The sequence below is a fragment of the Rhinatrema bivittatum genome, chromosome 4 (assembly GCF_901001135.1).
Source record: "Rhinatrema bivittatum chromosome 4, aRhiBiv1.1, whole genome shotgun sequence".
Taxonomy (NCBI): domain Eukaryota; kingdom Metazoa; phylum Chordata; class Amphibia; order Gymnophiona; family Rhinatrematidae; genus Rhinatrema; species Rhinatrema bivittatum.
This window is the reverse complement of record NC_042618.1, coordinates 208,345,070-208,362,297: the sequence shown is the minus strand read 5'-3', so window position 1 is coordinate 208,362,297 and position 17,228 is coordinate 208,345,070. Positions and strand designations below refer to the sequence as shown.

The 17,228-nt window shown below is 45.2% G+C and overlaps 1 protein-coding gene across 5 annotated transcripts in view; it reads right to left on the bottom strand.

Annotated features, from left to right (window-relative positions):
• Positions 1 to 447: 447 nt before the first annotated feature.
• RBM6 (RNA binding motif protein 6) overlaps positions 448 to 17,228 on the bottom strand; it is a 483,691-nt gene continuing 466,910 nt past the window's right edge. For all 5 annotated transcript variants that reach the window (XM_029599637.1, XM_029599633.1, XM_029599634.1 and 2 more), the window contains one exon: positions 448 to 682. In XM_029599637.1, the coding sequence (XP_029455497.1) occupies positions 553 to 682 (130 nt within the window). In that variant the 3' untranslated portion in view covers positions 448 to 552. The remainder of the gene's footprint in view (positions 683 to 17,228) is intronic.

Sequence of the window (17,228 nt, the reverse complement as noted above, 5' to 3'; positions counted from 1 at the left end):
TCGACATTGTTCATCTATATCCTTTTCAAGGTGCAGTCTCTAGCACTGTACTCAAAATGAGGTCTCACCAGACATGTACCGAGGCAATATTACCTCCTTTTCCGGTCAGCTATTCCTCTGTCTATGCAACCTAGTATCCTTCTGGCTTTTGTTGTCATTTTATCTACCTGTTTGGTCATCTTAAGATCATCAGATATGATCACCCTCAGATCCCACTCTTGTTATGTGCACAGCTAAATTTCACCCCCTATACCAGTGCCGCACTGCAAGAGCTTTGAATTCCATTCTTAGCTCTTGTTCTCCTTTTCAGTATAGTGAATACGAACGAGCAAATGACAGGAGAGAAGCTAAAGAAGAGGGTCACAGGACACACTTCCCTCACAAATATGTTGCAGACCCCTTTGAATTGTAAATCATTAAGATAAATAAAAATGGAAACTTTGTAATAAAAATGTTTTAATTAAAAAAAAAAAATCCTAGCAGCAAGAACAGTGACAATTCCAAAGAAAATAACGAAACTGATTTGAGTCCTGGGGCTGTGAGTCTTCTTCCTCACTCCAGCTCCTTGTAGAGGGCAAACATCGCCTTCCTGACTGCGTCCCGGTACGACTCATTGGCAGGGCGCTTACTCGGCTTTCCCTGTGCTGCCGGGCCTGCTTCCTTCCGCCCGCCTTTCCACCTGCTGAATATGTAAGACAACGTCATATTCCTGTGGTCTCTGTGACCATCGCGGTAGATAGTACCATGCTCATGCCTTACACCCCCATGGTGTTTGTGACCCCCCTTGGGGGAATTATCATCACACTCCTCTGCTATCTGCTATCTGTGATCTTCAGGGAAGATATTGTCACAGTCTAGTAGTGTCTATGAATCCAGTGGTGATAATGTTACACTGCTGTGGTCTCTGTGAGCTTCGGGTGTGTGAAATACTCAAGGAAAATATCATACTTTTGTGGTGTCTGTGATGCTCTACCCCACGTTGCTCATGCATATGTGTAACAATGAAACAGGTAAGGCTTTGGTGCAGAGCTAAAAGAACTGCATGGAACTGTAGCGAAGGGCAAGAAAGGCAGGTGTACATATTCTTATGTCTATACTTTTAGTCAAAGATAAGGGCATGGCAAGGCACAGACATATCCTAGAGATTAACATCTGGATGACACTGCTTTAGCTTCTTGGATCACAGTATAGTATTCCAAAATCTGCTGAGGAGATAAGGTGTACACATTACAAGGAATGGTAGGTCTTGTCATCTTAATAACGAAGGCTTTAAATTAGGTTAATTGGGGGATGGTGATAATAGCCTACAAGTAAACAGGAGACGGTAAACAAAATGAAATTACAAGAATGAGGAGGCGTACAGTGTCATATGGATACACTGAGGCTATAGTGAATTGGAAGTAATTTACAATACAAGATTTGAACTGGGAGAATGTGAGTTGGAGAATACAGTGGGGGATGGCAGGCAGTGGTAAAGGACTGGTATGATTCCTAGGCTGGTAGCTGTAGGACAAGAAATAGGAATGGCATATTCCATCCAGAGAGAATAAAAGCCCAAAGTGATCTGCATAATAGAAGACATGCAATGGATTGTAGTAATAATTATGAATCAGTTTACAGGGTACAAAGAAGGAACAGATAAACAAGATGGAGAGAGAGAGTTAGAAAAATAACAGGCCGATATAGTACAGTGCGCTCCGCTGGAGCGCACCGTAAACCCGCGTTTGGGCACGCATTTGATGCGCTAGCTTTACCCCTTATTCAGTAAGGGGTAATAGCGCGTCGAAAACTCGCGTCTAACCCCCTGAAACTAATAGCACCCGCAACATGCAAATGCATGTTGATGGCCCTATTAGTAATTCCTGTGCGATTCATTAAGTAAAAGGTGCAGCGAAGCCACACATTTTACTTTCAGAAATCAGCGCCTACCCAAAGGTAGGCATTAATTATAAATCAGGAAAAGGATATAAAAAGCTATCCAAACATTTGAAAATGCCAATCAGTATTGTTTAAACTCTGATCAAGAAGTGGAAAATTATGGGTTCTGTTAATATCAAGCCACGGTCAGAAAGATTTCAGACACAATTGCCAGGAAAATTTGTTGGGATGCAAAGAAAAACCCACAAGCAACTTCTACTGAAATACAGGCTTCTCTGAAAGAAAGTGGTGTGGGTGTTTCAGCATGCACAATAAGGAGATACTTAAACAAAAATGGGCTGCATAGTAGAGATGCCAGAAAAAAGCCATTGCTGTACCAACGCCACAAAACAGCTCACATATAATCTGCCAAACAGCACACAGAGAAGCCTCAAAACTTCTGGACAAAATAATTTGGAGTAATGAGACCAGAACTGAACTTTATGTTATAACCATAAACGCTAAGAAGAGAAGCACTCCATCTCTACTGTGAAGCACAGAGGTGGATCTCTGCTGTTTGGGGGGGGGGGGGGGGGGGGGGGGGGGGGGGGGGGGGGTGAGAGCTACCAGTGGCACAGGGAATTTAGTCAAAGTTGATGGCAGGATGAATGCATCAGAAAAAATTGGAGGAGAGTTTGCATTCATCAGCCAAGAAGCTGTGCATGAGGCACACTTGGACTTTCCTGTTGCGCCCGGTGGCAGGCGGCTGCGACCTATGCTGCTCACCTCCTTTCTCTATACAGCTCCAAGTCTGGGCAGAATGGCGGTCTCCACTTCCACACGCTGACCCTCATGGCGTGCCCAGGCTTATTATTTTAGACACATCTCCACTTCAATAAAGAATTGAAAAAGACCTTGGCATCTAATCCTTTTAACTACGTCATGGCGGGAACCTCGGGGCGTCCACACCGCATGACGTCACCCGCTCACGATACTTAAACCCAGCTGACCATCTGAGCTACGAGTTAGCAAGGAATCTCATCCTGCTAGTTCCGCTACCTTGGGACTTCTTCACTGACTACTGGGTGACCTATGACCCGCTCCTCGGGGGCCTTGCCGCACTCAGGGCTATCCGCTCCTCGGAGAGCCATCTCTCTCTTCTCATTTCAGTGAGTTCCTGCGTCGTTCTCATCTACTCCTGCTGATACTGCCCCAGTCATCCTCAGGGCTTTGCTACCTCTGCCTCTACCTTTCCGGTGTGAGTACTCTACCTTAGTGGCACAGATTCTCAAGTTACCCTGCTTGCGGACCACTACCGGATCCATCGTGTCTTGTGCATTCTCTACCAGCAGCTTCTGGCCTACCCCGCGCTGCAGACCACTACCGGGATAGCCAGCACGAGCAAGCCTAGATAAGGCATTCACCAGGACTCTCCGCATTGTGGAGTTCTACTGGACTGATCAGCTGATTCCAGACTCATCTGCTTACTCTACAGGATTGTTGCCCGTTAGGGTAAGGGCCCACAGGGATCCTCCCTGTGGGTGGAGTCTCTGCTCGCCTCGACCCAAGGGCCCACTATTAAATTCAAGACACACCGAACATAACATTTCCAACATGACAATGATCTGAAACATAAGCCCAAGTCAACGCTTCAGTGACTGCAACAGAAGAAAGTGAAGGTTCTAAAGTGGCCATCACAGTCTCCTAACCTCAACATCATTGAGACACTTTGGGGGAAACTCAAACATGCAATTCACGCTAGACAACCAAAGAACTTACAGGATTTGGAGGTTTTTTGCCAAGAGGAATGAGTAACTTTACCACATGAGAAAATAAAGGGCCTCACTCACAACTATCATAAAAGACTGCAAGCTGTCATTGATACAAAAGGGGGCAATACCCAATATTAAGAACTAAGGATAAGCAAACTTTTGAACAGGACCATTTTATTATTTCCTTTATTGTGATGTGCTATTCTGTGGATGCTATTCTGTGGATGCATAAGATTTTAATTTGAAACACATGAAAAATAACAGATGTGTTTTGTCTGATCACTCATGTTTTCTTAAAATGCTATACATCTTACCAATTCTGCCAGGGATATGTAAACTTGTGAGCAAAACTGTTCCTCTCCCAGTCAGTGATTTATACAGGTTTGTCTGTGTCTGGTACCTAAGATTTCATCATGTGCTAAACAGTTTGCTTCTGCATTGGAGAAATATTTAAATTTAACAAAGACCAACAGGTGATTCTGTAAGATGACGTCACTCAACCATTTACCAATGCATCTTTTCTGAAAATAACAACAAGTACCACCAATGTGTAATGTTGATGAGAGGAAGCAGCAGGTTTCAACTGTGTGATTTCATCTGATTTTATTCTCCGACAAGATGTAAGAAAGTGAAACTAAGATTTGTATTGATTTGAGATGAAACCAGATGTAAAGTACACTATCACAGTATCATTATAGATGATGGAAGAAAAAGACCCATTGATTCATCCAATCTATCCAGTTATTCTTAACCACCCAGATAAGATTGTATGCTTTGCAGAACATTGCTCCTTATATCAGTTTTTCTTGCATTCCTTTTGGTTCTTCCTATCCTGGATAGATAAGCATATAAATCTACATACTTAATCCAACATCAAAGGGGCATGCGATAAACACTGTGGATCCCTAAGGACTAAAGGATGGAAATGAAGAGTGAAGTGCATGGGGGTAACTTGCTGTGTGATGGTTGCTATCCTTAACCAATAGGCCTCCATGCTGTTGATGCTCCAATATTACTCTTTTCTTTAACGGTAGGGGGGAAAAAAAAGGGGGGGGGGGGATCGGACTCAGACAGCAACCAATGAGGACACTAAATTTTAAGGTCTGAGAAAATAAGTAGGAGTGGGGGTAACTTGCTGATGCAGCTGTTACTACCGTTAACCAATAAGCATGATACTTCTGATGCTACCACATGCTTGCTGGGCAGATTGGATGGACTGTTTGGACCTTTTCTGCCATCATTTCTGTTTCTATCTATTCCCCCATGTCTTATCACCAAACATTTTAATAATCTAAACAGCTATCAAAACTAGTAAGACTGATGCCTGCACACTTGGCCTCAGAGACTGTACCCTTGCTAGATGGTACCTGGCCATTACCAACATGCCAACAATTGTTGGTTCTCAGAAGCTGAAGTCTGTTAGTACCAACCTAGCTCCCTGTACATACCCAGATCAGTCCAGACTCCTGGGTTTTGCCTCCCTTCCAGCAGATGAAGACAGAGAAAGTTTTACTGACACTGCTGCTTAACCATGTGTGCCGCCTGCAGTTCCTCAGTATTTCCTGGTCTCCAGCAGATGGCAGATGATGCAAAACCCGCAGTTCTGCAGTCTGGGCAATTTTTTTGTTTTTGAGCCTTCCTCCTGGGGTTTTTTGGATCCTGGTGGGTCCTTCTCTGTCTGGTTGAGGTGGACGAGCTGGGAGTTGGTGACCCTTTAGTACGCTCAATCCTTGCGCCTGTGGGTTGTAAATCTGGTGGTCCAGATCCCTCCCCATTCATAAGGCTGCTCAGGCAGCTGCAGGCTCAGGGTAATTTTTCCTTCTCAGGCACTCTCTTTTTGTGTTCTTGAGTCTCTTTTCCCAGCCTTGGAGGAACTTTGAATAAAGTTTAAAAAAAAAAAAAGAAAGAAAACAGAATCTCAGGCAGCAGCACTGCTCTGCTGTGTGGGCGGCTGTGATGTTTGCCTGCGGTGCTAGCTCATGTTGTATTCCTGCTCTGAGGTGGCTGCAGGTCAATATGCCACTCGTGCGGCTTAGAATAGCTTAATAGGCTTGGCTTGTGTTCCAGCCGTTCAGTGGGTGATGAGGGCTTGTCCGACTGCCGGGTAAGTGCAAAAGGAGGTGGAGGGCTCCCCCTCCTACTCCAGCATTACTGCGAGGTTCACACCAGGGTAAAGATCCCTTCCTGCTCAGCGTGGGAGCAGCAGCCATTTTAAATTCGTTTTGGCCATTCCCGTGTCGGCAGGAGGGGGAAGGGGAAGGGGAAGGGGAAGGGGATGCGCCCCCCCCCCCCCCACGGTTGTCCCCGGTGTGTTCAGGCTCTGGGGAGGATCAGGGAGACTCAGAAGGGGGTTCCCATGCTTCCCTTCCCTTCCCTGGTCCCTCTCCTGCTGGGGTTGAGGTTTCTAAGGCGTTTTCAGCTGACTTTTTATTTATTTATTTAAATGTTTTATATACCGCCATTCCAAGTGAAGTTCACAAGATCAAAACAGTTTACATAACAACTTTGTTTTTCTGCTGCATGAGGCATATTTGGCCAAGCAGCAAGCAGATTGTTCTAGTGTGGATTCCTGGCTCCAGTCGTCAGAGAAGCGTGCTGTGTGGCCTAAGCCAAGTTCTTTGGATAGAAAGCACGTTTCCCCTGTTGAGAAATTGTTGGGGCCTCCATCGGGTTCAGGGCCAGCTGGTGATGACTTGGAAGACTGAGGATGCCCCAGTGGGGAAAGGAGACCCTGTGGACCTTGCTGGCAATGACTTGTCAGTAGATCTGGCAGCAGGAGGTGTGGCTCTGGGGGATAACCCGGAAGGAATCCTGGTCCCCAAGGGGGATGACCTGAAGGTAGTTCACCTTTTTAGAAAAGAGGAACTTGCTCTATTAATTCCTCAGGCTATTCAGGTGCTGGGAGAAAGTTCCTCAGGAGGAGTTTGATTTGGAGGGGCGGATCCGGTCCTGAATGGACTACGGTGACCCCTGACAGCCTACCCTTGTCACAAGTTGGTGAAGAGGTTGGTTGACAGTAAATGGGAAACTCCTGACTCAGGTTTAAAGGTGGGAAGGGCCTTGGCGAAGCTCTATCCATTGCCTGAGCAGATGCTGGAACTTGTCGTCCTTCCTAAGGTCGATGCTGTGGTTTCGGTGTTTACTAAAAAGACTACCATCCCGGTGGTAGGATCCACGGTGTTGAAAGACGTGCAGGATCGTAAACTGGAGGTACACCTCAAGAGGATATGTGAGGAGTCAGCCCTCAGTTTGCATGCTATTTGATTATTATACAGTGTGCTTGCCTGCGCTGGGTACAGTAGCAGATGCAGGAAAGTCTGCCGAAGTCAGGTGAGGAGGCGGACAGGGCTGAGTGTGTTGAAGCAGCAGTGGCTTACAGGGCGGATGCTCTGTATGATTTGGTTTGGACATCCTCTTGGATTATGGTGTCTGTGGTTTTGGCCAGAAGGTTACTTTGGTTGCGTAACTGGTCGGCAGATGTATTTTCTAAGTCTCAGCTAGGTTTGCTGCCCTTTAAAGGCCGGCTTCTGTTTGGGAAGGACCTAGAATAGTTGATATAGTCTCTAGGTGATAATAAGGATCTCAGATTGCCAGAAGATAAACCTAAGGGCAAGAGATTTTTTCAGGTTCGTTCCCATTTTTGGAATGTTTGGTGGTCTCGTCTGGCAAGGACAGTGCAAGGTCCACAAAAGCAGTTTTCCCTGCGGGGACAGTACTGGGGTCAGTCTTTTCGAGGTGTCTGGAGCCCATTCAGAGGTGCTGCCGGTACTAGCGCAGCCAGAGTTAAGTTCCTGCAATGAGACGAGGCTGGTCCACTCCATCATTCCTATTACAGGGGTCCATCTAGCACTGTTTTACATGGAGTGGGCTAAAATTACTCAGGACTAGTGGGTTCTCAGTGTGGTAAGAGACGGCTACGCTTTAGAATTTGCTCGTCCGGTCCGAGGTTTGTTTTGGGTTTCCTCTTGCAGCTCTGCAGCAAAACAAGTGACTGTTTGAGAGACCCTCGCGAGGTACTAGGCTTGGGAAGGTATTCCATTTATTTCGTGTTTCTGAGGAAGGAAGGCACTTTCCACCCAATTCTCAACTTGAAAAAGGTAAATGCAGCACTCAAGGTACCATTTTTCTGTATGGAGACCCTAAGTGCAGTGATTATGGCCGTTCGCACGGGAGTTTCTGGCATCTCTGAATCTCACAAAGGCATATCTGCACATTCCCATTCGTTCAGACTCCCAGCGTTTTCTGCGGGTCATGATTCTGGGTTACCATTTTCAGGCCCTTCCTTTCGTATTGCCGACGGCATCTCACACAGTCACCAATGTGATGGTGGCAGCGGCTTTGCGTCAAGAAGGTGTTCTGGTGCATCTTTATCTGGATGACTGGCTTATCAGGGTGAAATCGGAGGTTCTTAATCGCCAATCGGTATTCTTGAGTCGCTCGGCTGGGTAGTAAATTTGGCGAAGAGTCACATCACAGTCCCTAGAGTATCTGGGAGCCCAATTTGACACTGTGGAAGGCAAATCGTTTCTCATGGAGGAGCATATTCAGAAGCTGCAGGGATAGATTCGGTGCTTGTTAGGGTTGCCAGTGCCCAAGGACTGGGAGTATTTGCAAGTTCTGGGCTCTACGGCTTCAACTCTGGAATTGGTACCATGGGCGTTTGCTCATATGAGACCCTTATAGAGGGCTCTTTTGGCATGGTGGAACCATGTTTCATCTTTCTTTGTCACTCAAGGGTGTCACACTGGAGAGTCTGACCTGGTGACTGCTATGCTCCAATCTTGTTCGGGGGGGTAGACCTTGAAATTCCGGATTGGGTGGTGGTTTCTACCGATGCCAGTCTCTCTGGTTGGGGAGCAGTTTGTCAGCTGTGATTGGTGCAAGGTTGCTGGTCTGTGAAAGAGTCTGCTCGGTCTATCAATCGTTTTGAGACCAGAGCGGTCCACTTAGCCTTACAGACTTTTTTGCCGTTGGTGAGAGGTCGTTCGGTGCGGGTCTGGTTGAACAATATGATAGCAGTAGCTTACATAAATCGACAGGGCAGAACCAAGAGCTGAGCAGTGGCCCAGGAGACGCAAGAGTTGATTCTTTGGGCAGAGCAACACCTGGAGTGGATAGCGGCGTCACACATTGCCGGGGTCGAAAACATTCAAGTGGATTACTTGAGTCACACAATGTTGGATTCAGGCAAGTGGGAGTTGTCAGACGGCAATGAAGCTCATATGCGAGAGGTGGGGCTCTCCTCACGTGGATCTCATGGTGACATTAGAATATCAAGGCATTTCGGTTTTTCAATAGAAGGGAGCATGGGGTTGAGGGTGTCGATGCTCTAGTAGTGCCTTTGCCTCGGGGGTGGGGGGGGGGTGTTCTACTTTATGTCTTTCCTCCTTGGCCATTTGTGGGCAAGGTGTTGCATCGCACAGAGAGGCATCAGGGCGAAGTGATGGTGGCTCCAGAGTGGCCACATCGCCTGTGGTTCGCGGATCTTATCAACTTGGCAGTCAAGGGCCCGATTTACCTAGTTCACCTAGAAGGCCTGCTTCAGGGACCCATATTTTTAGACCAGGCTGTTCGCTTTTGTCTAGTGGCATGGCTTTTGAGAGGTGGTGTTTGAGACGTAAGGGTTATCCTGAAGAGGTCATTGCTACATTGTTACCGGCTAGGAGAAGATCTATTAATCTTTCTTACATTCGGGTATGGAAGGTTTTTGAGTCCTGGTGTTGCACTAACGCGTTTCGGCCTTCATTTTGACTTTTCTGCAAGAAGGTTTGATCAAAGGGTTGTCTCTGAGCTTGCTTAGGGTCCAGGTGGCAGCTCTGGGTTGTCTTCGAGGCAAAATAGAGGGCTCTACTTTATCGGCTCATCCAGATGTGGTTCGCTTTCTTCGGGGGACAAAGAACTTACGCCCGCCGGTATGGATGGTTTGTCCATTCTGGAATCTTAATCTGGTTGGTCCTCAGAGCTTTGTGTGAGGCTCCATTTGAACTGCTCAGAAGAGCTACTCTTAAGGTCCTGACTCTTATGGTTGTTTTTCTGGTGGCCATATGCTCATCTAGGAGAATTTCTGAGTTACAGGCTTTGTCTTGCCGTGATCCGTTCCTTCAGATTTGGGGGTGTCACTGCAGACAGTACCTTTTTTTTTTTTTTTTTTTTTTTTTAACCTAAGGTGGTTTCCGTGTTTCATATGAATCAGACAATGGATCTTCCTGCTTTTCCTAAGATAGATTTTTCCGCCCCTCTCGTGAAGGAGCTCAAGTTTTTGGATGTCAGGAGAGTGCTATTGAGATACTCAAAGTGACTAATGACTTCAGAAGTTCAGATCATCTCTTTGTTCCATGGAGTGGGCCGAACAGAGGTTTGAAGGCTACTATTGCATGTTGGCTTAAGGAAGCTATTGGATCCACTTATATTACTAAGGGTCAGTCAGTTCCTGAGGGCTTGCATGCTCATTCTACTCATTCTCATGTAGCCTTGTGGGTGGAGGCACAACTAGTTTCTCTGTAGGAGATCTGCACAGCAGCGAAGTGGAAGTCGCTGCAAACTTCTGCAAAGCACTATCGGCTGGATGTGGGGGACACGGATTCCCCATCTTTTGGCGAAAGTGTTTTGTGAGCAGGACTCTCCAGGTCCCACACTGTGTAGGGAGCTTGGGTACATCCCAGGAGTCTGGACTGATCTGGGTATATACAGGGAAAGGAAAATTGGTTTCTTACCTGCTAATTTTCGTTCCTGTAGTACCACAAATCAGTCCAGAACCCGCCTGATCTGTAAATGGGGAAAGTTGTCCACTCATTCTGTTTTTATATTGAACTCAGGCTTGTTTAAAAAAAAAAAAGGAAAGAAATGTTTGGAAAGATTTTTTTTGATTGCCTAGTTTTTTGCTTGGGTACAGTTAAATACTGAGGAACTGCAGGTGGCACCCGTGGTTAAGTAGCAGTGTCAGTAAAACTTTCTCTGTCTCCATCTGCTAGAAGGGAGGCAAAACCCAGGAGCCTGGACTGATCTGTGGTACTACAGCAATGAAAATTAGCAGGTAAGAACCAATTTTCCTTTATCCTATAGTCTACCATGTAGCTAAATCATGCTTCCTTTATCTGCCCCTTGTTTTTGCTTTATCACCTTGCTGGACAGTGCTCAGCAACACATAAGAACATAAGAAATTGCCATACTGGGTCAGTCCAAGGGACCATCAAGCCCAGCATCCTGTTTCCAACGGTGGCCAATCCAGGCTACAAGTACCTGGCAAGTAACCAAAAACTAAGTATATCCCATGCTACTGATGCTAGTAATAGCAGTGGCTATTTTCTAAGTCAACTTGATTAATAGCAGATAATGGACTTCTCCAAGAACGTATCCAAACCTTTTTTAAACCCAGCTACACTATCTGCACTAACCACATCCCCTGGCAACAAATTCCAGAGTTTAATTGTGCATTGAGTGAAAACATTTTCTCCGATTAGTTTAAATGTGCTACATGCTAACTTCACGCAGTGCCCCCTAGTCCTTCTATTATCCGAAAGAGTAAATAACCGATTCACATTTAACTGTTCTAGACCTCTCATGATTTTAAAGACCTCTATCATATCCCCCACAGTCATCTCTTCTCCAAGCTGAACAGCCCTAACACCTCTTTAGTCTTTCCTCATAGGGGAGCAGTTCCATCCCCTTTATCAATTTGGTTGCCCTTCTCTACCTTCGCCATCTCAACTATATCTTTCTTGAGATGCAGCGACCAGAATGGTACACAGTATTCAAGGTGCGGTCTCACCATGGAGCAATACAGAAGCATTATGACATCCTACATTTTATTCACAATTCCCTTCCTAATAATTCCTAATATTCTATTTGCTTGTTTGACTACCACAGCACACTGAGCCGATGATTTCAAAGTATTATCCACTAAGACACCTAGATCTCTTTCCTGGCAGTAGCTCCTAATATGGACCTAACACTGTGTAACTACAGCATGGGTTATTTTTCCCTATATGCATCACCTTGCACTTATCCACATTAAATTTCATCTGCCATTTGGATGCCCAATTTTCCAGTCTCACAAGGTCCTCCTGCAATTTATCACAATCCGCTTGTGATTTAACTACTCTGAATAATTTTGTATCATCTGTAAATTTGATTACCTCACTCGACAAATTCCTTCCCAGATCATTTATAAATATATTGAAAAGCATGGGTCCTAGTACAGATCCTTGAGGCACTCCATTTTATACCCTTTTCCTCTGAGAAAATTGTCCATTTAATTCTACTCTGTTTCCTGACTTTTAACCAGTTTGTAATCCATGAAAGGACATCACCACTTATCCCATGAATTTTTACTTTTTTTTTTTTTTTTAGAAGCCTCTCATGAGGAACTTTGTCAAATGTCTTCTGAAAATCCAAATACACAACATCCACCAGTTCACCTATATCAACATGTTTATTAACCCCTTCAAAAAAGTGAAGCAGATTTGTGAGGCAAGACTCGCCTTGGGTAAAGCCATGCTGACTTTGTTCCATTAAACCATGTCTTTCTATATGTTCTGTGATTTTGATGTTTAGAACACTTTCCACTATTTTCCTGGCACTGAAGTCAGGCTAACCGGTCTGCAGTTTCCCAGATCGCCCCTAGAGCCCCTTTTAAATATTGGGGTTATATATTAGCTATCTTCCAGTCTTCAGATACAATGGATGATTTTAGTGATAGGTTACAAATTTTTACTAAAAGGTCTGAAATTTCATTTTTTAGTTCCTTCAGAACTCTGGGGTGTATACCATTCGGTCCAGGTGATTTACTACTCTTCAGTTTGTCAATCAGGCCTACCACATCTTCTAGGTTCACCGTGATTTGGTTCAGTCCATCTGAATCATTACCCATGAAAACCTTCTCCAGTACGGGTACCTCCTCATCATCCTCTTCAGTAAACACCGAAGCAAAGAAATCATTTAATCTTTCCGCGATGGCCTTATCTTCTCTAAGTGCCCCTTTAACCCCTCGATCATCTAACGGTCCAACTGACTCCCTTCACAGGCTTTCTGCTTCGGATATATTTTTTAAAGTTTTTACTGAGTTTTTGCCTCTACGGCCAACTTCTTTTCAAATTCTCTCTTAGCCTGTCTTATCAATGTCTTACATTTAACTTGCCAATGCTTATGCGTTATCCTATTTTCTTCTGTTGGATCCTTCTTCCAATTTTTGAATGAAGATCTTTTGGCTAAAATAGCTTCTTTCACCTCCCCTTTTAACCATGCCGGTAATCGTTTTGCTTTCTTTCTACCTTTTTTAATGCATGGAATACATCTGGACTGTGCTTCTAGGATGACCACGCCTCTTGCACACTTTTTACCTTTGTAGCTGCTCCTTTCAGGTTTTTTTTTGTCAAAATCATTTTTATTGAAGAGTATGGGCAGTACAACCATCAAAACGTATAGAAGGTGCACAACATAATGCAACAAATCAGCAAAAATAGTGCCAAAACGTACCTCCCGCTGCACTCCCAGCTTTTGCCAGGCACACTGCCCCACTCCTTTTCAAAGTCCAGCGGACACAATCCACCAGACAAAGCCTGCAAAGTCAATCACTCATCCCATTCACACCAATCAACCCGTGTCTCTCACGCTCCCAACCCTCCCCCCGTTTTTGTCCCCCCAACCCCTAGGAGAGTGTCGCAGTAAGATCATAAGACATACGCTTTCTTTCCCTTTTGAAAGTTTAGCATGAGAGCCGTGGATTTGCTTACTGTCCCCCCCCCCCTTCCAGTCATTAATTCAAATTTGATCATAATATGATCACTATTGCCAAGCGGCCCCACCACCGTTACCTCTCTCACCAAATCCTGTGCTCCACTGAGAATTAGATCTAAAATTGCTCCCTCTCTTGTTGGTTCCTGTCGTGGTGTCTATCTCTTGGTGTAGCTTTAGCAGTACTTGGAAGGGGACAGGGTTTTAGTGGGTGCTATTTGCAAAGTGCATTGTAAACTGCACTACAAAGAAAGGAATGGAAGATATAGCCACAGGTAGGCATAAGGTGGGCAATAGTCCATCCGATACTGTGCACAGACCAACCCACACCCTGGAAGGAGAAGGAGATATTGGCTTGTGCTACCGGAAGGTGTGGCCATATGGATCTTTAGGCTGGAAAGAGGCACAGGTAGCTGTCTTCGCGGGTCAGAGGAAGCTGCTGTGGTGGGCTGAAGCAGTCTATACGGGCCAAAGTAACAGCTTTAGAGGTAGGCTGGGGAAAAGAGGAATAGTGATGGGTTTGGATCAGGTTGGGTGGGGAGGAAGAGGGATGGGGCTGGGAATGGGAAGAAAGAGTTGGGGTTGGGTTTGGGAGAAGAGGAGCAGTAAGGAGAAGGGAGGAAATGGGGAAGGAAGGGATGAAGGGAGGAAATGGGGAAGGAAGGGATGAAGGGAGGAAATGGGGAAGAAAGGGACGAAGGAAGGAAATGGGGAAGGGGTAAGAAAGTGCAGGATGAAGGGAGGAAATGGGGAAGGGGGAAGAAAGTGCAGGGGAGACAGGTATTCCAACAGAAATTGAGAAATTACTACTTACCTGATAATTTCCTTTTCTTTAGGACAGTCAGATGAATCCAGAACAAGTGGGTTATAAACCTCTACCAGCAGATGGAGATGGAGCAAACTGTAAATAAATGATGTCTAGATGCTGGTGTGCTACTTCCTTAAAAAGCAGATGCCTTTTAAAAGATGTATTGAGACCTTTCACATTAATGGATCCAATGCGTACCGATGCCATAGTTATTGGTTAAGAAAGGGCCCCCCAATTTTAATCAGACGGATGTGTACTCTGGTTGGGTTTAAACTAATAGGGATGAACGGATTGGTGAAAATATAGAAGATTCCACGCAAATACCAGTGTGCCCCATGAACAACATGCAAATCAATATCCCCATTCCCTGGTTGGTAGTAGAACCCCCTTCTGTTGAATTCCCCCGTACCCCCACCCCTATAGAATCTGCTCAATCCTCCCTGCAGATCCATTCTCCTTACTATTTGGAGGAAGATGATAGCTAACAGAAAACTCCCAAACACCCATTTTTCACATATAATATAATATGATAGAATATAAACACCAACCCTGCTCATAACAGAACTCCGAAACAATACATAAGTTTCAAAACTGCAATATCTGTCCATTATTCAGCAATGAATCCTGAAAAATATAAACAACCATGGACTAGCTGAAATACTTAGTGGAACGCAGACCTCTAACAGAAGGTCTCAATACTTGCAATGTCATGATGTGGTTGAATCTCTATATTTAGGATCAGAGTTTCTTTTCAATCTGCTGTTGCGAGATCCAGCTCTCTGCCATCTTGGGTGCTGTTCCTTCGTGTTGTTTTTCCAGATAGCAGGACCTGCAGCAAGTGTGGTCTTGAATCCCCTATCTCTCAAGAAGGCTGCTGCCTCGTGCACTGAGCGGATCTGCGACGTTGTCCCATCCCATGTGTTAAGACAGCCTGAATGGATACAGCCATCTGTACTTCACATTTTCTTGTCTCAGAAACTGTGTGACTTCTCAAAGTTCAAATCGACTTTGAAGCGTTGCTTGAGAGAGGTCTGCGTATACAGAGACTTCTTGATTTTCCCACTGCCAGCAGGTTTGTTTTCTGGCAGCATTTGCTATTCTTTCTTTTTGAGAATATTCATGAAAGCTGAGAATATCCCGGGGTAAATTTGCTCTTGCCGGTCTCAGCGCTTGGTCTATTAGGATGGATTGAGCTTGTGATAGTTCTCCGTTCCCCTTAGGATTTAATAGAAACTGACAGAAGCGGGTCACCACTTCTTCACAGTCAGCATTTTCCGCGCATTCCTTGAGCCCGCAAAATCTGAGATTTCCTCTCCTAGCTCCGTTTTCTAAGTCAGCTAACTTCACCCGCATGGCTGTATTTTCATCTTGTATTTCTTGACCGAGCTCTTGTAAGTTTTTTGTTTGCTCTGTTTGCCCATCCAGGCGGTTATCGATATCAGCTATCTTATTGCCCATCATGGATAATTCTTCACAGAAGTCATCTATCATAGTGTGAATTTCTTTTTTATAAGTTTTAAGGTCCTGTCGGAGCGTACAGAACCAGCTTCTAAATTCTTTACGCGTTGGAGCCTCCTCCGCTGCAATGTTAAATTCGGTCTCGCTTTCACTCTGCTCTTGGTCGGGGCTGTTGGCCATTTCTGCAGCGTCTTCCTTCGGCCTCATCTCCGGCAACTTGCGATATGAAAATTTTTGAAAATCTATCGATTTCCTCTTTCCTGCCATTGCGGTAAGATCTAATTTAACTTCATCTCTGGGTTATAGAAAAAATTACAGAGATTTGGGTGTTTTAAAGTGAGAAAGAACTCCGGTGTGCGGGAGCTCGTGAGCTAGGCTGCCATCAGCTACGATGACGTCACTTCCTCCAAGATGGAGCAAACTGACGTCACAGTATATATAACCCTGCAGTGACATCAGCCTGCCAGTATTCTCTTCAAAAGCAACTGTGGACAGACTAGCAAAAAACTTGATTAGAAACAGATATCCATTTCAATGCTCGGCCAACAGACAACACTGAGCTCAGACAAGAATATAATAACAGTCTAGGGACTGGACTAACACTTATCAGTAATCCCTATAATATGTAGTCACATAGGAGGTCCACATTACAATCATTTGGCAGCCAAGGGAAGGAAAGTAGATTCATCTGACTGTCCTAAAGAAAAGGAAATAATTTCTCATTTCTTAGCATCCAGTCAGATGAATCCAGAACAAGTGGGATGTACCCAAGCTGCTCCCAAACAGGGCAGGAGGCTGCCCGCGGTCCAGTTAAAACTGTACGTGCAAAGGCTGCATCCTTTCAGGTCTGCACATCCAGACGATAATACCTGGAAAAGGTGAGTAAGGAGGACCACATTGCAGTTTGTCAAATGTCAAAAGGAAATAATTTTACCTCCACCCATGACACTGCCAGAGTCCGAGTGGAATGAGCCCTAACCTGACTAGGTAATGGCTTCCCAGCATCCACGGCCGTGACGTCCTCCTTAATCCAGCGAACTACTGTAGCCCGCGAGGCTGACTCTCCCTGTCTAGTACTGCCGTGAAGAACAAACAGGCAATCTGACTTCCGCTTAGGCTCAGTAACCTCTATATACCTGACAATATGTCTCTTGACATCGAAGGGTCACGATACTCCTTTACATCTCTCTCTCTGTTCAGAGTCAGCAGGGAGATGGACTGATTCAAGTAAAACTCAGTGACCACCTTCAGTAAAAAACGAAAGAAACAGTACGCAGCTGTACCGCCCCTTGAGTCTCCCGGACCGATGGCTCCCGGCAAGACAAGGCCTGAAGTTTGGAAACCCTGTGCACAGAACAAATTGCCACAAGAAACACCATTTTCAAAGTCAGTGAGCGCAAAGACAGAGTACACAGCGCTTATGCAGGGCCTGCCAAGAAATCCAATACAAATTAAGACTCCATAGGGGCACCGGAAACTGCAAAGGAGGACAAAGATGTTTCACTCCTTTCAGCAAACGAGTCACATCAGGATGAGCCAACAGGGAACCACCATTCACCTGACCCCTGAAACAGGCAAGAGCCACTACTTGTACCTTTAAA